The sequence below is a fragment of the Numenius arquata genome, chromosome 8 (genome assembly GCF_964106895.1).
Source record: "Numenius arquata chromosome 8, bNumArq3.hap1.1, whole genome shotgun sequence".
NCBI classification, from domain to species: Eukaryota; Metazoa; Chordata; class Aves; order Charadriiformes; family Scolopacidae; genus Numenius; species Numenius arquata.
This window is the reverse complement of record NC_133583.1, coordinates 25,208,991-25,233,100: the sequence shown is the minus strand read 5'-3', so window position 1 is coordinate 25,233,100 and position 24,110 is coordinate 25,208,991. Positions and strand designations below refer to the sequence as shown.

The following is a 24,110-nucleotide window of genomic DNA, read 5'->3' as shown; positions in this document are numbered from 1 at the left end:
TCACTTCAGTAGCTCCACTGGCTCCTGAGAGGCGGTTTGGGGCATGGGGCAGGAGCTGGGGCTGCAGAGCTTGGCCCTGCAGGGCAGCAGCCTGGCAGAGACTGCCTTTCACAGCCTCATCTTTCCTTGTAACAGGCTCTGCGGCCGGGATGCTGCTCCCCAAGCTTCAAGGCCAAGAGGTGCTGGCCCGCTTGCTAGAACTGAGCCTGTCCAACTTATTACTGGGACCAGCTGCAGTGCTCCTAACCCTTCCTAGTCTGGAAGCAGCCTTAGCTGTAGCCCCACCTTCCTTGGAGGTGACTTGACTCCATGCCTGCTCCTCCACTCAGCAGCAGGAACAAAACCTTCCTTCAGGCCATCCTCCAGGCTTCTTCATGCTCTGTGCCACAGCACAGTCCCAGTCTTGCCCGCTTCGGCCCCTTTTTTGCCCAAAGTCAGCCTGACCCCTTCCCCAAAGCTTTGGAAAGGACACGGCTCCAAGTTCTCTACGAGTGTTTATTGTCCCAAAACACAGGAGGCAGAGGCAGAGGCACAGTCAGAGCCCCGGCGACCTGCAGTCACAGGCTACACCCGCTGGAGAAGCTGTAGGCACAAAGCAGGTGCAGGGCCCCGGCGTGGGGGCTGGGGAGGAGGTAGCTTGTCATGGTGCAGTAGTGCAGCAGTAGGGCCTGAGGAGCACAATACCCGCCCAGGGTGGGGGAAGGCACTAGGGTTGCCATGAGCACCCAGCAGCGAGAGCAGACTGCAGCCTCCTCCAGGCATGGCTGCAGCGATCCCCTGCCCGGCTGAAATGGCGGTAGGGGGGGCTTGTACCCTAAACACCCCCTTTCCAGGAGTGAGAGCGCACAGAGCTCAGCAGGAAAAAGATTTCAGTGCGGCACGGGCCTGGCTGGGCAGGCACACTGTGCTCTGGAGGTGCTGTCTGCTCACCAAGCTGAGCAGAAAGGGTGTTTAATCCTTTTTTGAACCCTTTTCTTGCTCAGAAGGGAGCCCCTTGGCTGACGGGGAGAGTCAGGCAGTGCAGATTTGTACCTTTGTAGTGCTGCCTCCCCCTTCCCCCTACAGCTGTCCCAGGGATGCCTGTCCCTTTATTCCTGCCTGTATCCTTGCCCTCTCTGCCCAAAGCCTGGCTGGGGGGGACAACGCCACCACAGAGGGGTTGGGCTGTCTGGAAGGTATTTCGTCTTACCTGCCCGTGGCAGGGGGAGGTAAAGCAGACGGGTCACCCCCCTCAAAGAGGAGCCTGACGCTTGGTGGCTCAGCCCCATGCTCTTGCAGGAGGGCAGGACACAGGCAGGGAAAGGTGGGCAGTTGGCCCCAGGATAGGCAAGGTGCAGGTAGCGCACACCCGAGCCCCCAGCCAGCACCTGGGCTTGTCCCTTTGCGCCAGAGACAAGGGACAGAGCCTGGAGGAAGGGGTTTGATTCTGGGGGGGTGCAAAAGGGGAATGCGGCACAGGGAGGAACTCACTGCTCTGCGTGGCTGAAGTCATAACAGAAGTTTAAGTTGCTGGGGGGCTTTGGGACAGGAGGGGGGGTGTCAGGGATGCTGATGTTCTCCAGGTCCAGGAGACGCAGCTTGAGCTCCATGGACAGCAGGACATCGAGGTCTGTCTGTGTTCGCTCACTTGTCATCCCCTTGCCTAGGAGCACGTTCAGCCCATCCGTCCAGAGGCAGAACTGGGGAAGCAGAGCACTGGCAACTGTCACCAGCCCTGGGCGGCCCCTCTACCGCGCTGTGGCTCCCACCCCAGTGGGACACACAGACAACTCCCTTCCCTGCCTGTTGTCCTCTGGCAAGGACACCTGGCCGCAACGTGTCTCCCTAGCAGGCCCCTGGAGCTCACCTCGTACCGGGTGGGGGCAATGAAGTTGAGGCAGTATTCCTCCATATCATACACGATGGAGAAGGCCAGCTCCAGGACGTCCTGCAGGGACAGCACAGTGGGTACCTGGCTTCTCAGCTGGACTCTTCCCAGCCCCGGCAGGAAGGACCTGCCTCCCAGCCTCCTCCTCTGTGCTCCAGGAGACCCAAGAGGTCTCCAGTCCAAAGCCATGTCAAAAACCCGCCACTATCCATGAAACCACCCAACCTGCCACCATCCACCCACCACCAAAAACAATCACAACATGGGGTGGGAAGTGCTGACCTTGTTCTGCTTCCCGGAGCTTTTCTCCTTCGTGTGTGGACACTCCTTCCCCACAAGCAGCATCTTCATGTCTGCCACAGGAACTGGGGCAAGCAGAGGAGCTGTGAGCGCCTGCTCTCCTCTCCTCTCCCCCAGCTCGGAATCTGAGCACGGGGGCTCACAGCCGTCTACAACTTGGGAGGGCTCAAACCACTCTGCAGCACCCTTTCAAAAGCCAGCCCATCCCAGCCTGAGCCCCCACAGCTCCCAGTCCCACATCTGGTACGCAGCCAGGCAGAGGGGTGATTCCCACCATCCCCAGCCTGTCACAGCTGGGGTGGGCAGAGGACTCCCCTCCTCCCCCCCGCCTTCTTTCTCCCTATCACCTACTTTTCTCTGGTAGGCTCTCAATGGGGGGAGAGTGCACCCCCTCCTCCACATCCCCGTAGTGCAGCACCTTGTGGTTGGGTGACAGGCGGCAGTACCAGAGCTTGTCTGCAGCAGAAGGACCATCGGGAAATGCTCAGCATCCCCTCGCTGAGATGGAGCACACCCTACTTGGTCCCACCTCATGGGTTAGCCCATGCCAGCCATCCAGGGAGCCAGGCATGCTGCTCCTCACAGCTGAATCATGACTTCCTCAGTGGCAGGGGACGTGGGGACAAGCCTCTGTCCCCCTTCCAGGAGCAGAGGGCTGGCACTCACCCTGTCTGCGGCGGCTGCTGATCTTGCGGAAGAGGGTGCCCTCGCAGAGGTGCAGCAGGCGCTGCTGTCGGATCAGCTCCAGGAGCTCCGGCTTCAGCCTCTCGCGCAGCTCCCTGGGGCGAGAACCAGCAGAAGAGGAGCACAGCCACTTCAGCAGGTGCTGGCTGACCTCCCCAGCCCCACGGTGTCCCCACCACCACCATCACAGCTCCGTCTCCCTGCCCACTGCCCACTCACAGCACGGGCACAGCCAGCGTCTCCTCCTGGTGCAACCGCTCCGTCTGCCGCAGCTTCAGGATCTCACTGTAGTTCAGCGCATTCACTCTGGTCTTGAATAGCTCCAGGGAGGTGGGTTTGAGGGACAGGGTCCTGGTGATCTGCTCCCGCACCACCTGCAGCACCTGTGGGGGCCCAGGACGTCACCCCCAGTTGGGTGATGCTCCCCAGACCCCCTGAATTTGTGTACAGCCCGTGAACCCAGCTCCCGTCTGGGGACCCCACATCCCCTCACACCTTGTCAAAGTCCTCCTGGGTGGCGCGCATCTCCTTCCAGGTCTTGTTCACTAGCTGGATGCAGATGCAGAAGAGGTCTTCAAAGAAATGATCCTGCCCGAAGAACATAGGGTAAAAGGCCTGAGCCGTCTCTGAGCCTGTGGTGAGAAGGACAGATGATGCCAGGTTCCCCAGTTTATCCAGATGATTTCAGCATCCAGGAGAATCTGGACATTCCCCAGCCCTCCCTTCCTCTTCCCCTGCTGTCAGCCATGCCAGAGCCTGGTGGCCCCGGGTAGGCAGCCCTGGCAGGTTGTCCCCACTCGTGCCAGCTGGCAGGCAGCAGCGCAGGGAGAAGGACAAGCTGGGGCACACACATACACGGCTCTCCAACATGCAGGATCTCGCAGAGGATCAGGGTGAGCTGGATGCTGCTTCGAGCGAAGGGACATTCGTGTTTGTCTTCTCGGCTGCTGTTCTCGAGGACAAACTGGAGGGAGAGGGTCGTTGCCTTGCGTTATGTGGGCCACAAACTTGGAGGGCGAGCTGTGTCCCCCCCTGTTGAGCCACCCCTAACAGAAGTAATTCACTGTCCCCAAAAACCAGCCCCATCCTCCTCCTTCCCCTGCTGCAGTGCGGGAGCTGGTCACAGGCACAGCGGGTCGGAGCGTGACTGATGCTCCTCAGCCACAAGCTGAGGTCCTAATGGCCCTGTTTTGCTCAGGCATGAACAACACCTGGAAACCAAGCTGTGGGCAAAACACTGAAAATTATGGGGATCCTTCAGTGCCACTGGCCTCAAATGGCTGCTCCTACCCACAGGGAGAACTTGGCTTCATCTGAAACAGGGCAACAGTAGGACACCTGCCCCAAAAGGGACATCCTTGCCTGGGTTTGGCCAAGGACAGGTCACGAGGAATGGAAAAGAAGATGGAGGGAGTTCTCCGGGAGAGAGAACGCACCCTGCTGTAGGCATTGGGGGTGTGCCTGGAGAAATACACCATGTTGTCAAGGGCAAGGAGTCCTGGCGGGGCACGGCGGAGGTCCTCTGCTGGGTTGCTGTTGTTCTAGGAGGACACAAAAGGATGGAGTTTAGCAACTGCTTTCTTCTCCAAGCAGCAGAGTCCTCCTGACGCAGCTGTGGGGTTTGCCTTTTGAGCCCCGGCAGCTCTGCAGCACCCGCTGTTTAGTGGCACCGAGGGAGCAGAAGGGGGGTTCTGCATGGTGGCCCATCAGCAGGGACAGCTGGGGAAGGGGACACACCACGAAGCCCAGCTTGCGGAACTCCTTGGCACACAGGGATCGCCGGCGCTCAGTGCTGAAGGTGCCGGCAGGGGCCTCGCTCTCCGACTCAAAGGCGGTTTGGCGCAGAGACTGGAGGAGCTCCCGCTGTTCCTGGAGGGAGAGCGGAGAGGAGGGGATGGTGGTTCTCCCAGGACAAACTGACGACGAAATCAAATGTGCTGGGTTCACCCAAAGGCAAACCTTCACCCGCCTCTGCTTCCACAAGTGGAAGACAGCAGGGCCCAACTGGCAAGGAGAGCACTCCCAGACCTGTGAGTAGGGGTCCATGGAGGTCCTCATGCGACGCTCACACAGGTTGAGGCTGACAGACTGCAGCACGTACAGGTAATGGGCCATCTCATCTGCCAGCGGCTCGGAGCTGTGGATGATGTTCTAGAGGAGACCACCAGTGAGAAGGTTCCCCCAGGCTGCTGTTCCTGGTTCCTCCAAGCCCGGGACCCACCAGCCAAACCCTGGCAGGTCCCACTGTTCAAAGGGTTATTAGGAAGTGGACAACTTCCCTCAGGGCAAGAGCTGGGTACACTGAACCGCAGGCAGCTGGGGCTGCAACCCTGAGCAGGTGGGTGCCAGGTCAGCAGCACACATAAGGGGCATCAAGGAAGGGTTGGGGGGCACACAGGCAACACAGCCAGGCACTCTCACCAAAGTCTGGGGCTGAGGGGACGGGGCTGGGGAGGAAAGACAAGAGGATGAAGCAACAGCTCCTCACCTTGTGGATGAACTGCCTGATGTTCTTCTCCCTCAGGTAGTCCATGATCTCCTAGGAAAGGAAGAGGCTGTGAGACGTCCCCCAGCTCAGCACACCGCCGTTTCCCCAAAAAAGTCAGTGTTCCCTCTGCAGACGCGCTTCCCTGCTGTGCCTGGCTTTGGGCCACAGGCAGGGTGGGGACCGAAAGGAACTGGCAGTCTCAGGAGGGACGCCGGTGAGCAGGAGACCTGTCCCCAGCTTCCACTGCCCTCACAGCCAGGACTAGCCCACCCCAGTGGATCCTGTTCCACCAGGCTGCCAGGACAGATCGTGTCAGTCAAGAAGAGGCAGAGTCAGGACACTGGCTTTGAATGTCTCCAGGCACCTCTCACAGCCCCACCATCCCAGAGAACACAAACGTTACAGCTGCCCAAGGCCCCATCACAGGGTGGTCCAGCCATGATGGCCCAGATGTGCCAGGCGCTGGGTCTGGGCCGTCACAGTCACTGTGCCACCACCAGCTGTGATACTTCTCCTGTCATATGAGATCTTGCATCTCCCCAGAACTACCCCAGAGGGTGTGAGACAGCAGAGGCACCTTGGCAGAGCACCCCCATGACAATGGCACTGTGGTGCTTCTTGGATCTGCAATGCCCACTACCCCACCATCACCCAGTGGTGATGATGATGATAATGACAATGACGGTGATCACCCAGCCCTGCCGACTGCCCGCGGGCAGAGAGCAGCCCCTTACCTGCCGCTCGGCGTCGGTCGCAGCCAGCAGCAGCGCAATGAGCAGGGCCATGGCCTTCAGCTGCAGCTGGGCATTTGTCCTGCAGAAGGATGAGGAGAAGGACGGGGAGAGTCATTAGCTCTGAGGATGGTCTCACTCTCCCCAAGGCAAGACCATCATTCCCCACTTCCCTGCTGGACCCCACTGCTCGGAGCTGGGGGACTCGGGGAGGCCAGAGCCATGAGTGAGCAGCTGCTGACAGCAGGGCCAGGGGTGAGAAGGTCCCCACAGCCGTGGCTGTGGAGCACCCACGGATGGATCAGATCCTGCACACATCCATGGGTGTGGGGTTTTGGAGCCAGAGGGAAACCCATGGCGAGTAGCAGACTCCTGGCTGGCAGAAGCCCCAGGCACGAGCCTCTCCATTTTATAAGAAAGAAAACCTCCAAACTAAAGAGATGCAGAGTCACAGGGATGAGGAGGGAATGAAGAATCCGCCTTAGCTGGTGGATTTAACAAACTGTTCAGTACAGCACCACCAAGCTGTAGGGAATACACTACTGCTCCTAAATACACCAGGGCAAGGGAAGGAAGAGCCAATGCCAGAAAAAAGGCAGGTCAGCAGAAGAACTAAAATATCTGAACAAAACAGGCCATGAATGAAGGAATCTGACCTGGAAACGGGAAAGTCCATCCCTCCCCCAGCAGCGGGGACAGGACAGGCTGCCCACCTTGTTTAGGAAGGGACAATGCAACGTTGTGCCAGGGATAACCAGCAACAACCAGAGAAATCACCTCCATCGCCTCATCCCCACCAGCTTTGGGGTGGGGGCAAACAGTGCTCTGGCCTCTCCACTTACACCTGCAGGTGGGTGAGAAGACGATCCAGCGTCACTTCTTTTTTGACTAGCTCAAAGAGGAAGCGGCTGGTGGGTACCATGTTCTCCAAGATAGACAAGGAGAGCTGCTGGACAGATGCATCCACCGCGTTCATATTGACGTAACTCACTATCTATGGGACACAAAACCATCTGTCAATGCCAGGCTGAGCCTGGGTGACAAAAGCAACAAGGAATCCCAGGGGCATAGGCTGTGGAGACTGCAGAAGGCGCTTACCTTCTTGATGAAGGTTGCGCTAAGAGTCTCCCAGGAAACAAAATCATGCTCCATCAGCTCCATGAAGGCCTTCAGGGTGTGAGCTAGCATCTCCCCTGTACTGGAGGAACAGAGGAGCAAACACAGTGAGGTGGGTCCAGATACCCCCCAGTCACCACCATAAGTACAGTTGCACTTCTGTACAGTTAAAAACAGCTAGAGCAGCAGAGAGCAGCAAGCAGGAGAAGAAAGAGAAATGGTTGGGTAAGAAATCGCATTCTCGCTTAGTCATCCCAGGAAGTCGGGGCAGGGGAGGTTTGCTTCTGGAAAGCTGCATTACCACAGTACAAAGATCACTGAAGACAAGCCCTCAGGAAAGCCAAGTCACCCCAAATCCCTCCTCCTATTTCCCAGAAATACGCAATGTACTTCCTGGTGTTGGGCTCCACATCCCCTGTGAGATAGGGGCTCGGAGGAGATGCACCACCACATCCTGAAAGAGTTGGGCAGGCACTAGTTTGGCAGTTGGGGTTTTCTCAAGCTGCCTGCAGACCTCTTGCAGCTCAAACCTTGTGGCAAAGGGATTATCCGGGGTGGCAGGAACGAGCAGCAGCAGCACAGGCCACAATCATCACAGGAGGTTTCCTGGCTGCAAAACCCATGGGGCTGCAGATGACCCAGCCGGTGAAGGGGTGGGAGGTTCAAGCCTGGGTGTATTCACAAGGGGAGCCAGGACCACAGACCGCTGGGGACCTTCTCCCCGCTGCCAGCGTGCAGCCACGTACCTGCAGAGCCAAGCCCCTGCCACCAGCACAACCCCTCGTGCCACAGCACGGGGGTCAAGAAGCCAGGAACATGAATGGAGTCCACTCCAATACCTAGCTTGGAGCTCATGCAGCATTACCAAGGGAGAAGAAAAGTCAAGAACTGCAAGGAAAGTCCTCTCCTGATACTCACGCATTCCCTTCTTCCACAATATAGAAGATTTGTTTCAGGCCATTCCTGTTGATGAACTCCTGAGCAAAGGTGACATCCTGGGAGAGGCTCGCAAGCTTCTTCAGTGAGTCAGTCTTCATATCCATGTTGTTGCTCTGGATCCCGCTGTACAACATCTCTGCTTCTTGGTCCTACCAGGAAGGAAAGAATCAAGCCAAAGGGGCTCATTGAAAGACAGCGAGAAGCTTGGAGAAGGCTGGAAGAGCTTAAGCACAAGTTTTGGAAGGAGGCCCGGGCCAGAGCAGCCCTGGTAAGGAGCTGGACTGAGACAGAACCACCAGAGCAGAGACCAGGAGGAGCTGAGGAAGAAGGTCAGGCCGGCACAAGACTAAGAACATTTGACGAGTTGGCCCACGCGTCCAAAACATCTCAAGATGATTTAGTTTCTCTTCAAACTCCCCCAGGCTCTGCCGAGGGAGGATGAAGGCTGAGACAGGTCTGCTGGGCCCGAGGCACCGAGAGGAGCCGTCATGAGCCAAAAGTCACCAAGCGAGGCAGCGGCAGAGGGCTTGGAGCAATGCATCGCCCCATCGCAGGAGCCATCCCACCAGAGCGTGCGGCCAAGAAGGAGACCCGGGGAGACAGAGGGATGTACCGGGGAGGTGGTCAGCCGTAAAATGCTCCCGTTCTTAATCTCCCCACGGTTCTGTAGGGAGAAAGGAACGGGTGAGCTGGGGAGCACCGTGCCAGCGGGGCCGGGGAGAGGTGGGTGGGCGTCTCACCGACTCGGTGATATACGTCTGCCGCCCGTCCGTGTACTGCAGGGCGTAGCGCTCAGCGTTGGGCAGGCTCCACCTGCGGCAACACGGCAGCCGGTCAGTGCTCGGTATGGCTAGTGCCGGTCGCTGCCGGGCCAGTGGCAGCCCGGTGGCGGGCGGCGAGTGCAGTACTCACGCATCGCAGACGTCCTTGAGCACGGAGGCGAGGGGCTTGGTCTGCAAGCGAGAGGGCGGCCATCAGCCGGGGCCGGGGGTCCGGCAGGGGGGTTTGGGAGTGCCGAGTGGTACCTGCTGGAGGTCGATGAGCTGGGGGATGGCTCCCACCATCTGGATGGCGATTTTCACCACGTCCTTGGGCGGCGGCATGGCTCCTGCAGGCAGAGGCACCCAGCACCCTTCAGCACGGCTCCCCGCCCCGCCGGCCCGCAGTTCCGGGTCACCACCGCCTCCCCGCCTCCCGGAGGGCCCCGCCGCCCGGTCCCCACCGTGCCCGGCCCCCTCACCTGAGCTGACGCTGGCTCGGTGGGACCCACCTCCTCACTGGGAAAGGGGGGGACGCTGGCACCTCGCTGTTCGCAGAGGGAACCTGTCCCTCCAGAGCCCAGAGGTGCAGGCTGGGGCAGGGGTGGGAAACTCTGGAAAGTTTTTTTGTTTGTTTGTTTGTTTATTCACGTCAGAGAACACTGTACAAATATTACAGGCAATTAATTTTTTTTTTCCTTGCAAAAAAAGTATAAAAATAATCTTTATATATGAATCAAAAGTTCATTCACGACTGTAAATTTTTCTCTAGGTATCCTTTTCCGAAGGTGGCGAACACGAACACTGGGAGGGGGGTGAAGGCAGTACACAGAGAAGAGCCGGAGCTACACCAAAGCCCCGGAGCTCCCCGACGCGCGCAGGACCAAGGGAGCTCCCTAAACTTCCATGCGGAGAAGGGAAGGCTGGAGGACTGGCTGCATGCCGGCTGGAAGGTCACCCCCGGCGGGGTCCCACACACCGGCTGCCTCGCTGCCAAACTAGAGAGCATCCCGTTGTTCCTCCCGAACTTTTCATGCTTTTCCCGAAGAGGACGCCGGTGTTTCAGGGCTGCAGAGAGGAGCAAGCTCTTCTGGAGGAGTTCCACACAGAGCCGGATGGCCTAAGGAGCCACCTCGGGGATGCAGGTCCCAAGCACATTCTCTTCTAGTCTCTGCAGGCTCCCGGGAATTGAAGATTTTACATCTCTTATTGCTGGCGCTCCAGCTGGTCGTGTGATTCACAGGCGGAGAAGTTAAACATCAACTGGCTACGTGGGTGGCTACAAGCTCCCTCTCTGCAATGGCTCCTGGCCTGGCTCTCCCTTCGTCAATTCGCAGAGCAGGAAAAGGCAGGACAGCCATCACGTCAGCAGGAAGATGTTGCAAAACTGAAGATGCTCAAATACAGGATCTGACCAAAAAGCAAAGTTGAGGCTTGCAAAATATAACACGAATTCATCAGCGCGTTTTGCTCCAACTAAATTAACCAGGGTGTGGTACCAGCAGACCATCATAACGACTGGTACCATCTGATGATCATAACGAACCCAACAGCAGACCTTCCGTTACAAAGCAATGAAGAAAAATGTGGAAAAATGATGCAGAGAAAGCATCACATCAGGTAGCAACCTGCCACAGGATCAGGAATTGGGAGCGGAGGTATGGACACTAGAGGAGCAAATTCAAATATACAGAAAGCCTGATCCCGAGCAGATGGTAAGACAGAAAAAAGGAGCTGGGGGGGAAAGCACTATTTTGACAACACCTACATAACTTGTCACAGCAAAATACTACTGAATTGTTGCTGCTTGGTCACCTTTTAGACAGTTGAAGGCTCAAGTGCAATGGTTGGAGAAGACAGTTATTCACAAATATGAGCAGGCTCTGATGTACCTGGAGTACCTTACAGGCACCAGCTGGAGCAGTCTTATCCTTTCAAACATCTCTTCACTCAGGCAAAAACAAATAAAAATTTAAAAACCCCATACTGGCACCTCTTCTTTAGCCCTGTAGAAACAGCACAGCTGCCGCACAAGGAGCTGGAGCCCCCGGGCTCATGCATCAGCAGAGTGGTGAAGGCAGGACCAGCCTTCCTGCTGCTGCACAAGCAGGGAAAGACTCCACTCCTGGGTCCTACTAGGAACACTCAACTCCCGAGTCCCACTAGGAGGCACAGCTGGCAAAAAAAGTGCTTTTTCTTGTAAAACATACTAGCTTGGTCTGGAGTCACTGGAAGAAATGGACACTTGGATGCCTTTTTTTTTTTTTTTCCCTCATTGTCATTCAGAAATAACCACTCCAATCTGAACCACTCACTTGAGAAATCTAAATAACTACCTCCGGGCTTGTGAACTGACCACGATATCGGGGCTCCCTGTAGCAGCTGGTACCTAGGAGATGCAAAGTGCCTCTAGGAGTGCAGGAAAAACCAAGGCATGCAGATTTGAAGAAGCTCGGAGAGGCACGTGGGCAAACTCTATGGGTGAACTGGGAACACTCAAAACACAGACCCTTTGAAGCGAAGCCAAGAATCCAGTGGAGAGAGAGATGCGGCGGGGCAAGATGCACTCACACCTCGCACGTGCAAGAGAAGAGGAGGAAAAAAAGCTACGGGGCGGCTCCCGGCCTGCGAGTCCACATCTCTTGGTTCTGAGTCCATACAAGAGTATCTCTGCATCGCTCACTCATCGAGCTCTAGCACAAAAGGAATCCAAAAATAGACACTTTCCAAAGAGTTACAAAACGGTCTGTGTTTGCGAAGCTCGCAGCCGCGCTGAGAAGTCAGAGGTTGAGGACAGGCACGTCAAAGAGGTCACAGACGCCTTCGCTCTCATCCAGGTTATAGATGTAGTCGTGATCTCCAGGTGGAGGGGAGAGGCGCAGCAAGGGAGCAAACACTGGGGGAAGAGAAGCCCAGGGTTGGTTACAAAACTCAGCGCTCCCACACCTAACCCAGAGCTGCTGATGGGCGCTGAGCTGCAGAGCCATGAAGAGGCCACCGCACAGTGACAGTCTTTGAGCTTGCTTCAAATCAGCCCTGCGAAAGGGAGAGACAGGCTCTTCTGGTCCCTCGCAGGGACTGGTGGGACAGTGAGAACGAAGCCTGTGTCCCGAGCCCAGAAAAGATGAGAGCAACTCTGCAGGCATATGGCTGTCAGCTGGGTAAAGCCACACAGTGTGGGCTTCCTCCCCCAGAAAGGCCACACCATGAGGGGGAGACTCAAAGACTCACCTTCAGATGACATCAGCTCTTCCAGCAGCTCAGAGTTCATACATTCTGGAGAAGAGACAAGGTGGTTAAGTAACACACTCTGCTTTCCCACTCTGCTCCTGTGCAGTATCCCACCCTTCCCAGACTCTTCTGGCCCTCACCCTTGTTATCCCTAAGTCACAGCGTGTGCAGCAGACGTCCTGCCACGGGCAAAGGGAAATCCGTGTCACACAATTCAAACCACATCAAGAAATTCCGCAGGTTTCTACCTGCTTTAGCTCAACCATACACCAGTCTCCTTCACATGAGGGGCTGTGCATTACCCCTGCACTGCCACGCCAGCTGCTGCCCAAACGAAACTGTAAAAAAATTAATTATCTCTGAAATGTCATTCCTTCCCCCAGCATCGTTACTCTTGGTTGGTAGGTTCACTTAAAGGGTAAACAGACAAGCACCCAGATAAAGCACGTGCAAGCCAATCTCTTTTCTTTAAGAAGCTGAGCGTTTGGAAACAACTTTCTGAACACCCTTCTCACTTTACCCAGTTAAGATAGTGAATATCTACCTCAATCTAACTGGACTGGTGAGATACTACGCACACCTGAAATAGACTTTCACAAAAGAAACTCAGATGAGCCCGTTTTCAAGATGCTTATCCAGAGCAGGCTATTTCCTAGAGGACAGGAACCTACCTGTCTAATTCAGTGCCATGAGATAGGAGAATTTCAACACCCAGGGACTCAACAGGACTAATACCAGCTTCAATAAACAGCAATTAAATGCAGAACCTGCATTCTTAGATCAGGGCTGGTAATACAGCACGGTGTGTACACCTGTATGTTGAAATTCAAGTTTTTTTCCAGGATACGACTTTAAAACAAGCAGTCATTAAGCACCCATTTAAAAGAGAGAGAAAACCATGCAGAAAAAGTAATTCTAAGGAAGAACTCCAGGCTCTCGCGGCTTACACTGCATAGTCTTAACACAGCAGCCAGTGCCAGGGCAGCATTACTGGGATCACACAGGGATGAAAGAGGCTGCATGGAGCTCGCCACAAGGCCCATTTCCCCAAGCTCTGCAGTGTTGCTGTAGTGTTGGCTGGTTTGTCCTTCACTCCTGGACCTGTACCTTCCCCCTCCAAATTGGGAGGAATACTCCGTAAAACAACATACCTTATGGTAAACAGCAAACATCTCCTTTTTAATAGTGTCCACATTAGTTTGGGTTAAGCTAAATCTTCTACACGGGGAGGGGCCTTGCTGCAGTTTGTTTCACGCTGTGCAGTCAGATTTACTCTTCAGCTGCACTCACTCATCACCAAGACTTTATTTACTGTGCTGAGCAAGGAGGAAGGGTGTTCTCCAGCCCGCGTGCAGAGTCTGGGGCTCCCAGGACACAGATCAGGTGGTTGCACAACTGCGTTTGGGACTGCGGGGTCTCTACACAAAGACAGTGCTTTCACAAAGTGCCTGCAAAAGCACAGAACTAGGGACTGTTATTGTACGTGTCCTGTCACCACCACAGAAGTGCTTGTGTGTACTTAGCTCTGCCTAGCTGGGGGGCTAGGAAGTACTACCCCAGCATTGAAGGGAAATAAATGTGCAGAAAAAAAGAGAGTTTCCCAGTTTAGGCTTGTGTTAGACCAAATTCCTTCACCTCTCCTGCCCACAGCCCAGAGTCCATCCCACCACTGGGCAGCGACACCCAGACGTTCCTCAGGCAGATGCAGAACCAACACAAGGAACAGCATCCTCTCTCCTACTGCTCCAAAATTACCAGCATCATCAAAACCACAGGGGGATATTTAGAAGAGAAGACTCTCTCCCCAGATTATTTGCTTGGATTAGCCTCAGGCAGGCTACAGCTGAAACAAGACTAACAGGGATTTTTCTTTTATACAGTGCAGACAAGCTGGAGAAAGAGAATGGGAAGCCAGAGCAGAGATTAGTGTTGGCACAGGGACAGGAAAGCCCTCGTTTGCACACTTAAGGGCAAACTAACAGGGTACTGGCAACATAAAGACAGAAAAATACATACAGAAACCAGTAATTTTAAGAGTGCCAGACTACAAGTAGAGAGCCAGCAGCCACCAACGACCACAAGCACCTTACAAAACCACAACCCCAAAATAATCCAAAAAGGAGTGAATAAGACCAACCATCCCACTTCTGCGGGTGGATGGACACAGAACAAAGCTGTGGGTCCGGGAGCGAACGTACCTTTCGTTGGATCAAACATCTCTGACAGCTCTTTGGGAAGTTCCAGTACTGCAAATACAACACACCAAACGGTTTGCATAATTACATGAAGGATCTGAAATGCTTTACAGCATAATCACCTACCGTTCTACCATACTCCTTACGCGCCCAAATCATCCTATGCCATCCAGAAATTCTGCTCCCACACCCCATTTCACATTATTTCTGCTGAAATGATAAGCAATAAAATACGCTCAACTACTTTAAAATACATCTGTAGGAGCCCCAGGACATGAATGTGTTATCATAGTCAGCAGCTCTACAGTAATCGCCTCTATGTAAGGCTCACGCGGCATCAGCTTCCGTGCACCCCCTCGATTTATCTTGTGCAGGATGAGGCCCTGCCTTTGGAGAGCCCTACTGGGATACAGCGAGCCACACGCACCCCAAAGGCCAAATCCCACCATCAAGGCTACTCTAGGATAGTTCACGCTTCTCTCAGCCCTGCTGGCAGCAGAAGCGTGAAAAAAGCACTGTGTGAGCTATATTTGAGTGAGATTTCCTCTTCTAACCACAACTCTCTACCCTAGAGAGTTTCTGCAGCGAAGGTGGGCAATTCAAGCAGTGTGTCTTATCCAGAGGATGCTTTTCTTTCCTTGGGCCACCCTGCCATTTCCTGGCATAAAGCTCAAATGTTCCTTTTTTAAAGCCCCTTTCATCTCACCAAGCACATGAAGGAGCTCCCCAAATATACACTGCAAGATCATTAAGACCACAAGGTCACTAAAAATAAAATTATTCCTGAGTAAATGAGGAAAACAGAGACACAAGCTCTCCAAATAAAGGAAAACTCCCCACGAGTTACAAAGGTGCTCTCAGTGACGGCTGGAAAGTCTATAGCTTGGACCTTGTACTACAGAAGGGACTGAAAGGAAATAATCCCACGTGTAACAGTAGAAATATGTGTCATGCGAGTGTCCCTCGCACATTTTCTAGTAGTGTCACCACAAGAAGTGCCAGGACACTCGACACGACACAGTCACCTTCTCACCAGGTTCCCCAGCACCCCCAGAGGGAAATGCTCATCCCTTGCAGAGTCTGACAGCGAAGGCAGAGAGGAGGTCAGCTTCTTCCTCCGGAGCCAGCAGCCCTTCCCTTGCTCCCAGCAGCGTGATTTTGGAGCAACACACGGAACGGGGGCACATACTCACTTCCTGCGGGGTCAGGCTTGATGGGCTGGAAGGAGGTAGAGGGGCTGGGCAGGACAGAGCTGCTGTCGAGCGAGGCAGAGGACTGCAGTGGCTGAGTATCCAACCCAGACGCCTGGCCAGCCGACACGCTGCTGAGGGGCTCAAAGTTGCCGCTGCTCTTGGACTCTGCCACCGAGACACTGCATTCTGGAAGAAGCCACAGACACACACTGGGGTGTCATCTCCCACCAGCCCCAAAGCAAGCAGTGGCGGCACAGAGCCAACCCTCACTGGCAACGCTGGCCAAGCACAAACCACTGCGTAGGAGAAGGCTTCTTGCTTTCACCCAGAAAAACTCCCAGGAGACCAGCCTTGGTAGTGCCATGCCAAGAACATGCTCTCACAGCAATTAACACAAGCCAGGCAGTGACCTACACCGGCAGAAGCACGGCCAGCACATTGAGGGAAGTTACCATCTGCCTGCTCGGGGCTGAGGCTGTACTTGGGCTACCATGTCCAGCTTTGGCCATCTTCCAGTTGAAGAACGATGTGGAGAAGATCCAGGTGAGGGCTACCAAGACGGGCAGGGGTCTAGGGCACATGGCCTTGTAGAGTCTGACAGCGACTGTCAGAGGGGTGGAGGGAGCTGGGCTTGTTTAGTCAGGTAAAGGGAAGTCTAAGGGCGATCTAACAGCAGCTTGCAGCTACCCGAAAGGCAGTTACAAAAGTTAAGAACTTCTCAGTGATGCCAAACGATATAACGTGCAGAACTGGCACGAGATGCAGCTCAAGGGATCCAGACATCAGGATCAGGAAAAAGAAATTCACTAAGAGGGTGCTGCAGCCCTGGAAGAGCTCACCGAGGAAGCTGGGGATCTCCATCACTGGAGGCTTTCAAAATTTGGCTGAACAAAGGCAAAACCAACCAATCTAGCCTTTTTGACAGCCTTTTTTTCAAACAAAGTTGAACACGAGACTCGAAAAGACCCTTTTACAAACTTCTGCTGATCAATGAATCTGCACGATCAGTCTCTTCCCCACCACTGCTCCTAAAGGCTGGCACTACCCCCTCGAGCCAATTATTTCCATTAACACACCACACTAATCACGACAAAAGAAAAGGCTCACGGCAGCAAAGGCAGAGATGCCCCCTTTGTCAGGAGCTGACAGCGATGCAGGACCAGCAGTGCCAGCCCTACCCAGGCTGAGGAATGTCCCCTCCTTTGTCTGTTCATCCCCTTTTTGTTTTGGCCTCCCGTAGGCTCCCTCTCACCTGTGCTGGTGTTTTTCTGCACGGGAGGGCCGTGGTCCTGAGTGCTGGTGGGTGTTGGGGTGGAGGGCTGGGTGCTGCTGGGAACGGATGCCTCCTGGAAGTGGGCGAGTGGTGGTATCTGCGGTTTGGAGGGTGCAACTGCCTGGCACTGAATGAGGTCTTCGGGGGGAGGGACGGGTAGTACGACAGGAGGGGAGCTCCAAGCATCTTTGTTTACTAAAAGAACATCAATGGGACCGCTTGTGCTCTTCAGATGAATCTGGTATTTTTTCTGCCCATTTAGGCCCTGAGAAAAGTGAAAAGCAAAACACAACCATACATGAAATGCCCTTTCCAAAGAGAACAGGAATTTCCCCAGAGGCAAGACAGTTCAGCATGGTTTCACAGAGTTCCCCTGTCTCCCAGGACTATCCACTCCCTTGCTGCTCCTGCAATTACACACGTACTTCCAAACAACAGACTTTCCTAGCAATTATTTAATATCTGGAGCCTTCCTTGGGTGTTGGTTCCTCTGACTCCATCAAACCCCTGACTGTCAGCTCCCAGCCTGGTCAACCCAGCAACAACTCCTGCCCAGACAGACACACACACACTCCTGCACCCTGCCCATGCATTTATCACTCACCTCAGGGATGGGAACCTCCAAACGTGTGCCTGATGGGGCTCGAATCGCAAGGAGGGTGTCTCCTGTGAAAACAGACTGGTCAGCACTCAGTGGGCACAAACCATTCTGATGATAATTAAGCACTGACAAGGATCCCCCCCCCAAAGCCCCCCAACTCCTGTGCTCCCTTCTGTGCAGGACTGCCATTTACACCCACCTGAGCTGCCAAGGATATCATACAGCTCCCAGTGTGCTGACTGCCCGGGGCACAAAGAACCTGCCAAGTTTCTCCCAAAGCAACCCTAAAGTTTGCTAGCAGCATCCTTAACAGGACTAACCCTTCTTTTCCTCAGAAAGGCTGGTTTAAATTCACCCTTAAGAACATCTTAATCCTAAGGGAAGGATCCTTCATGCTGTTGTCACAAGCTTTGAGATGTGAATCTTAAATAAAAGAGCGCACAACTGCAAGAGCTGCGCTGCCAGCAGAGAGATAGCATTCTACAGGCTCAGGAGCCAGGCTGCCAACAGCACAGCAGCCTCGTGCTGGAGTACCAGTACCTGAAACCAACACTCCCCAGTCTCTACTGGCAAGGGAAATGCCTGGCGTTAGTTGTACTGCACCCCGCACAGAGCCCAGCACGTGTGGGGCAGGGAGCCAGGCTGACAGCTTCTTCCCTTTCCAAGTTCTGCAGCTCCTTAAGACCTGCACCCCTAATAACAGTCACAGCCGAGCAGCTTCCAGTCCATATCGGGGTTTAGAGAAACGTGAACAGAGAAATACCAGCGCCGGGAACACTCAGAGCAAGCAGTTAGCAGCTTTCACTTTGAATGTTCACGCTCTAGTGTGGTTAGTATTCACACTTCACCGGTATTCTGCATTAAGCTGCGCTTGATAATTAACAGAGAAGATCCCCAGAGCAATGAGAGAGCGTGGACAGCAGAAGAACACATCCTTTCATTTCAGGCAAGCAATCAAAGGCCGGATCAGCAAAAGGTACAGGGATTAAAAACAGTACAGGATTTGTCAATAAGATGGGATTCCTTGAACAAATCTGTATGAAAAATATTGTTAAGAGATGTTAAAAATGCATAATAAAGCTCAAAGACACAAGCTCAAGCTTTAAAACCTGTTAGTTTCAAATACAGGTGCTGCGTTTCTATTGCCCATGACAGCTACATCCCAAATATTTTACAAAACAGCATATAGGGTGTTTCCACTTCCTTTCTGATTCTCCAAGTGCGAAATCCATCACAGCAACAGATGGGAAAATTATGTTTCCCAATCACAAGAAATTAACATGTTCTTAGGTTGTTGTTTTGTTTTTTTTTTTTAATTAATCCAAATAATAAATCCATATTTGACAAGAGTATGAGCATGGAAATCTTTAAGCCCTAACTCACTTAGAGAAAGCAAGTTCAATAGCAAAAGCAGGTTTTCAATCAAAAAAACCAGGAGCTGAAATTCAGCCTGCGCCACAGTTCAAGAACACAAGAGGTCCAGCAGAGAACCTCTGCAAGGCTCAGGAGAGGGGAAAAAAAAAAAAAAAAGTCATGTAAGGCATATTCATACGGGAAAACTGAACAGACAATGGAAAAACTCGGATGAAGTCTCTGTTCTAGCCGGAATTCAGACCTGTGCTTGGTAAAACCTAATCTCTGTGCACTTTGGTGAGGTCTGACTTTAGATGCAAACTGGTTTACAAAAAAAGCAGGTGCAATAAAATGCAAAACACTCAATCAACCAAGCAATAAGCTGTCTGCCAGTCTCCAGTAAACTCTTCCAGACTGTTACCAGTTAGTTATCTGGCCCCAAGCGCTGTCAAACTGAAAACCCACGCCCTGCCCCAAAAAAAGTCCTAACTTAAATCAGAAGAGACAGCAAAGCAAAGGGGGTGGTGATGCACAAGTTACCAGCGGGAACTCGAACAGCATAGCCTGGTGAAAAAGGAAAGCTCACAAAGGCAAAGATGAAAAATAGAAGAGCTGATGAAGCGTAGGGCAAGAAGAGTGCTTGGAAGAGACAAGGAGAGAGTTGGACAAGGGTGAGATTACGCATGGCTGGGGGGGGTGAGGATAAGCAGCTTCAATCTCTGCTGTGAGCAAGCAGACATGGGTTGCGCCGGGTCAGGAGCCCACCGAAGCAGAAAGGAGATGCGACTCCAGACCCCGCCACAGCTGAGAGCAGTTTCCATGCTGTGGGCTGCCGTACTGCGCACTGGCCACCGGGGATTTTCTACTTTTTTTGTGGTCCTACAGCTACCATTAAAATTGGCAATAGAGAAGAAACAAGAGGTTCCTATGGGGTTTCTTCACTTTTGCCCCATGGAGACAGAACACATGGGTTTTTCTACGGGCACCTCACAGCTTTAGGAAGGCAGTACCCAAGGGAGTGAGGTCATGGCAAGCGGTGTATTCCCTTCTGTCCCGCTCTTCACCACTTCCCTCTTGCATCCACTCTACCCCTATTGTTGGTAGAGAGCAAGATGCAGCTGAGGGACCACCTTTTATACTATTTGCCTGCTTACACCCAGATTTCTACCGTGCAATGAAATTTGCTTCCCATTATTAGAACATCGCCTCCCCAAGCCCTCAAAAGCTTCTAACTAACATTCATACACCCACACAGCGACACCCAAAAAAAAGACTTCCTTAGGAAGAGCAGCTGGGGTCCTTTAAAGACAAGTAGAAGAAACCATCTCCGCTGGTGAGAAGAAAGCTACAACTTGGTGGTACACAAACCCAGGATGGCATCAGAGCTCGCGCTACATTTAACTTGATGCTGTTGGGCAGCCCGTGGGCCGCTGCCTCCTCTTTCCTGGAGAAAGGAGAGCACCTGGGACAGACTGATCGGGCTGCAGCATTATATCTTTACGATGGAGATGCATTTCCTTACCTGTGAAACACTTGCAGATATCTTCATGTGTCACATATGCTAATGTTTCCAAGGTTAAGGAGAAAGGCTGCAGCTTCGAGCTCAAAGAGCACCTGGTGTTTTCTTCCTGAGCACAAGAAATGCCATTCCCAGAAAGCCACATCCTTGTCAGAGCTGACATCCTAAGAGAGGCAAGCCACAAGAGCAGCTCTGCACTCCAGAAAGTGGCACCTGTGGCTCAGAGAGAAGCCCCTTTCTCACCATGCTAAACATTACAGTGTTTTTTACTTCAAAAAGCCAGACAAGAAGCTGTGAACCGCAGAGAAAAGCTGGTTCCCAGCCTGGACAGAATAATCCTAATTTCAAATTAGGCCTCTCGACCCTTTCAGCACAGAACCTTGAGCAGCATCAGGTCACTGCCATCCCTCTGCCCTGAGCAGGGCAGCACCAACCCTCAGGTCTCTGCTTTCCAGCCCAGCAAGCGAACGCAGAGACAGAGTGATCAGTTCACACAAAGGATATCGACTGTTCTGCACATCTTCTGTAACGTTTTTGATGCTCTGCTGAACCCACATCTTCTGCTGCTCCAGCTCCTGTTCCCGCTGCTCCAGGTCCTCTATGTCTGCCTTCAGCTCAATAAGCTTGTGAGCTATTTCACGCGTATTGCAGCCAGGACCCACCCCTCTGCGCAAAGTCAAAAGGAGTGACATTCATCAGCCTCTGGAGGCACCCGGACCAGCCCCAACCTCTCAGAGAGGTGGTCACCTCCTTTACTGCCACCCCTGTCATACATCAAAGCCAGATAGCCCAGAAAGCCTCATCTGCACCCGCTCTAAATCCCCACCTTGCAGCACAGCAACGTTTGGTACCTCTGCCCACATCCCGCAGGCTGGCGGGGCTCTCCCCCATCCCCAGCACCACGACAGGCATCTTTTCTAGCCCAAGGTGCTGCAAATATGTGGTTTGTACCAAAATAACAGCTCTGCTCTAGAAAAGACACGCCATACGTACTTCAGCTTCCCTCATTACTACCATCAGCATAGCCCGGCTGGGGAATCATAGAATTGTCTGGGTTGGAAGGGACCCTTCAGATCATTGAGTCCAACCATCAACCTAACACCAACAAAAACCACCACTAACCCATGTCCCTCAGCACCACGTCTGCCCGGCTTTTAAATACCTCCAGGGATAGCAACTCCACCACTGCCCTGGGCAGCCTGTTCCAATGTTTGATAACCCTTTTGGTGTACAAATTTTTCCCAATATCCATCCTAATCCTCCCCTGGAGCAACTTGAGGCCGTTTCCTCTTGTCCCATCTAGAGGAGAGACCGACCCCCCCCGGCTACACCCTCCTTTCAGGGAGTTGTAGAGAGCGAGAAGGTCTCCCCTCAGCCTCCTTTTCTCCAGGCTGAACACCCCCAGCTCCCTCAGCTGCTCCTCACAAGACTTGTTCTCTAGAACTACAAAAGTGCACAGACCACTGAAGAACCTTGCTCTGAGCAGGGCATTTTAAACCCAGTGTCACTCAGACCTGGACTAGAAGGGACCTGTGAATGATTTAGACCTTCTCTGTCACTCACTTCCACTGGATACTGTTCTTGGATTTCTTCTCGATCAACCCGATGCCTTCCAGGACATTCGTGATATCGTAGATCCGTCGCTTCTGTCGCACAGCCAAGGTATCTGCAGCCTGCAAAAAGGTTAGACACTTAACTCCAAACTCTCAGTTGTGTTTCGGTCCTTCCTGGCTGTTAGATTAATTCCTGGCCAGGCACCCTGCTTGCCACCTCATACCTCTCTTGTCCCAGCGCCTCAAGTTACAAAGCCACATTCTCAATGTCATCATGGCCATGAGAAGAAGTCACTGCCCCTTCGTTCCTTTTCTTTCCCAGCTGCCTCACACACAGCAGGTCCAAAAAAAAAATCACCATTCCTCAGCAGCAAAGCAGTGCTAGAAGACACTAGTCCAGCAGCCTAAAAATTCAGTGGGGGTAGAAGAGATGGGGATGGGAAGAGGAAGGCAGAGAGCTGCCTGTGAGACTGACGACCGCTTAGCAAAGCTGCCATTCAAAAGGTCTTTTCTAAATCCGATCTGACGCCACTGGACAGAGAATCGACACCTTTTCAAGAGGCAGATTCCTCTGTTTTGAAAGACATCGGGAGGAGAGTAAGCATGGCTGAACGGCAGGACTCCTGAGCAGCCCTGGGACTTTCCTGCCTTGCTCACACAACTCTCGGGTTTCGGGACACACTGGACTATGCCGATATGCCCCTTTCCACCACCACATGGCAACCTACCACTGGCAAGAGTTTAACAGGCGCTGCACTGGCATAGCCAGGACCAATAATGTCAGTTCCCTCTCACCTACCAGTAACAGACCCTACATCGCACAACTGATCAAACCACACTAACAAATGGAAGTCCCACTTAATGGACATTTTAGGCATGAAAATACTGGTCTTCTGCCCAAATCCAATTTAGCACAGGGGAGGACAGAAGCCTACAGCCAGGAGACCCCTCCAGCACCTGCATCTTCAGGGCTTTCTGGCACTTGTCTGCTGCCCACAAAGGGTCACAGCGCACTCGCACACACGTCCACCTAAGAGATAGTTGTATTAACCACAGCAAAGCAACTTCACCTATAGAAAACGCTTAGGTTTAAGTACCGTACATGCCACAATGACATTACTTCCTCTAGGTGAAGATCTTTAAAATGCAGAAGCAAGGCACATTCACAGGGCACTCCTCCACAGCCTAAAGGCATCAGGAACAACCTTTGGCAGAGCTGAACCTGCCCACACTCTGCTGTATACCAGGGGGGCAAAGTGCAGTAGGGAGGCACAGTTTCTATAGTATCTGTTTCTATAGGTCTCAGAGGCTTTAAGGGGCTGGATCATTACGGTGTGGGTGATCAAGCAGCATCTTGGCGCAGGGCGAGAACGTGGAAGAGGACAAGGTGGCTCCAACTGAAGCACACCGGTGCCTGTAAGGTCCGCTGCCTCCTCTCTGCTGGGGAAAGCAGCGTGGCTGGGACAGACCCACGACAGGGAGAGCTGCTGGGAAGGACCCCCAGGGACACCCGTACCCACGGGGACTCCGCTGCCCCTGCGCCAGCCGCTGTCCCGCCCCGACTCCCCCCTCAAAACCCGCTTCAGCCCCCGGAGGGCCGGGCCCGCCGGAGCTCCGCTCCCCCCGCAGCGGGACCCCCGTGGCCCTCCTCCCCAGCACCGGCAATCCCCCGCACCAGCTTGAGGTCGAGCACGCCGTCCTTAGCCTCCTGCAGCAGCGACACGAACTTGGTGGTCAGCAGCCCCAGACTCTTCTCGTGCCGGCTGGGCGCCCCCACAGCCCCGCTCCCACCCCCGGGGGGCTGCGGCCCGCACTCCGCCATCTGCCCGCCGCCGGCTCCGGCCCCGGCCCCGCCGAGCTTCCGCTTCCGGCCTGCGCGGGGCACGACGGGAACTTCCGGGGCGGTGGCGGCGGGGCCCTAACGGCCGCTCCCTGAGGGGACCCGCCGGGCGAAGGGGGGGACCCGGCCCCGCCGTCTCCTTGGGGTTGGGGACCGGCGCCTCCCGCTGCGGGCACCCCCTCAGGCCGCGGTGCCTGCCCCGGTGGGGGGTTTCCAGGGTAACACCGGGGGGTGCGCCCCGCTCCGCTGCCGCCCTGTGGTACCAAAGCTAAACTGCCATGTTCTCTCCGAGGCCCGGCACCGCCGAGGTGGAAGGAGCGGGTCGGTGCTCCTCGCCACGCTCGTCTGCTTTAAAACATCCGGTGTGGGGGCGAGTGCCCCTCGTTGTGCCGGGGCGGGCCACGCCGGGCCTGGTGTCCCCTCCCGCCGCCTGTCTTCCCCGGTGTCCCCCCTTCCCTCCGCCCTCCTC

General features: G+C 54.1%; 2 protein-coding genes across 4 annotated transcripts; both read right to left on the bottom strand.

The window, feature by feature from the left end:
* Positions 1-483: 483 nt before the first annotated feature.
* ELMO3 (engulfment and cell motility 3) lies at positions 484-9,228 on the bottom strand. Of its 3 annotated transcripts, none has more exons than XM_074151469.1 (20): positions 9,151-9,228; positions 9,038-9,078; positions 8,866-8,938; positions 8,739-8,789; positions 8,105-8,274; positions 7,169-7,268; positions 6,913-7,064; positions 6,074-6,152; positions 5,340-5,390; positions 4,811-5,002; positions 4,589-4,720; positions 4,288-4,392; positions 3,707-3,815; positions 3,347-3,483; positions 3,071-3,234; positions 2,834-2,946; positions 2,519-2,623; positions 2,150-2,232; positions 1,847-1,927; positions 484-1,679 (listed from the first exon to the last, which is right to left on the bottom strand). In XM_074151469.1, exons 1-20 carry the CDS (start codon positions 9,226-9,228, stop codon positions 1,467-1,469), a joined length of 2,229 nt encoding a protein of 742 aa, XP_074007570.1. In that variant the 3' UTR covers positions 484-1,466. The 3 variants fall into 3 exon arrangements, with proteins under 3 accessions (XP_074007570.1, XP_074007571.1, XP_074007572.1); XM_074151470.1 differs by having other exon boundaries at positions 4,880-5,002; XM_074151471.1 differs by having other exon boundaries at positions 4,592-4,720; positions 4,880-5,002.
* Positions 9,229-9,537: 309 nt separating this feature from the next.
* Positions 9,538-23,653, bottom strand: E2F4 (E2F transcription factor 4). Its single transcript, XM_074152108.1, has 10 exons — positions 23,477-23,653; positions 21,812-21,921; positions 20,753-20,914; positions 20,252-20,295; positions 17,380-17,441; positions 16,755-17,040; positions 15,503-15,688; positions 14,313-14,360; positions 12,115-12,159; positions 9,538-11,779 (listed from the first exon to the last, which is right to left on the bottom strand). Exons 1-10 carry the CDS (start codon positions 23,621-23,623, stop codon positions 11,664-11,666), a joined length of 1,206 nt encoding a protein of 401 aa, XP_074008209.1. The 5' UTR covers positions 23,624-23,653; the 3' UTR covers positions 9,538-11,663.
* Positions 23,654-24,110: the final 457 nt, after the last annotated feature.

Excerpts from the sequence above, each read along its gene's own strand:
- ELMO3 (XM_074151469.1), bottom strand. The coding sequence starts at position 9,228 with ATGCCGCCGCCCAAGGACGTGGTGAAAATCGCCATCCAGATGGTGGGA. Across the intron at positions 8,275-8,738 it reads TACGGCTGACCACCTCCCCG|GACCAAGAAGCAGAGATGTT; the intron begins GTACATCCCTCT and ends CCTTCCTGGTAG. Across the intron at positions 2,947-3,070 it reads ACGCTGGCTGTGCCCGTGCT|GGAGCTGCGCGAGAGGCTGA; the intron begins GTGAGTGGGCAG and ends TTCTCGCCCCAG.
- E2F4 (XM_074152108.1), bottom strand. The coding sequence starts at position 23,623 with ATGGCGGAGTGCGGGCCGCAGCCCCCCGGGGGTGGGAGCGGGGCTGTG. Across the intron at positions 17,442-20,251 it reads TATCTGCAAGTGTTTCACAG|GAGACACCCTCCTTGCGATT; the intron begins GTAAGGAAATGC and ends CTGTTTTCACAG. Across the intron at positions 14,361-15,502 it reads CAAGCCTGACCCCGCAGGAA|TACTGGAACTTCCCAAAGAG; the intron begins GTGAGTATGTGC and ends TTGTATTTGCAG.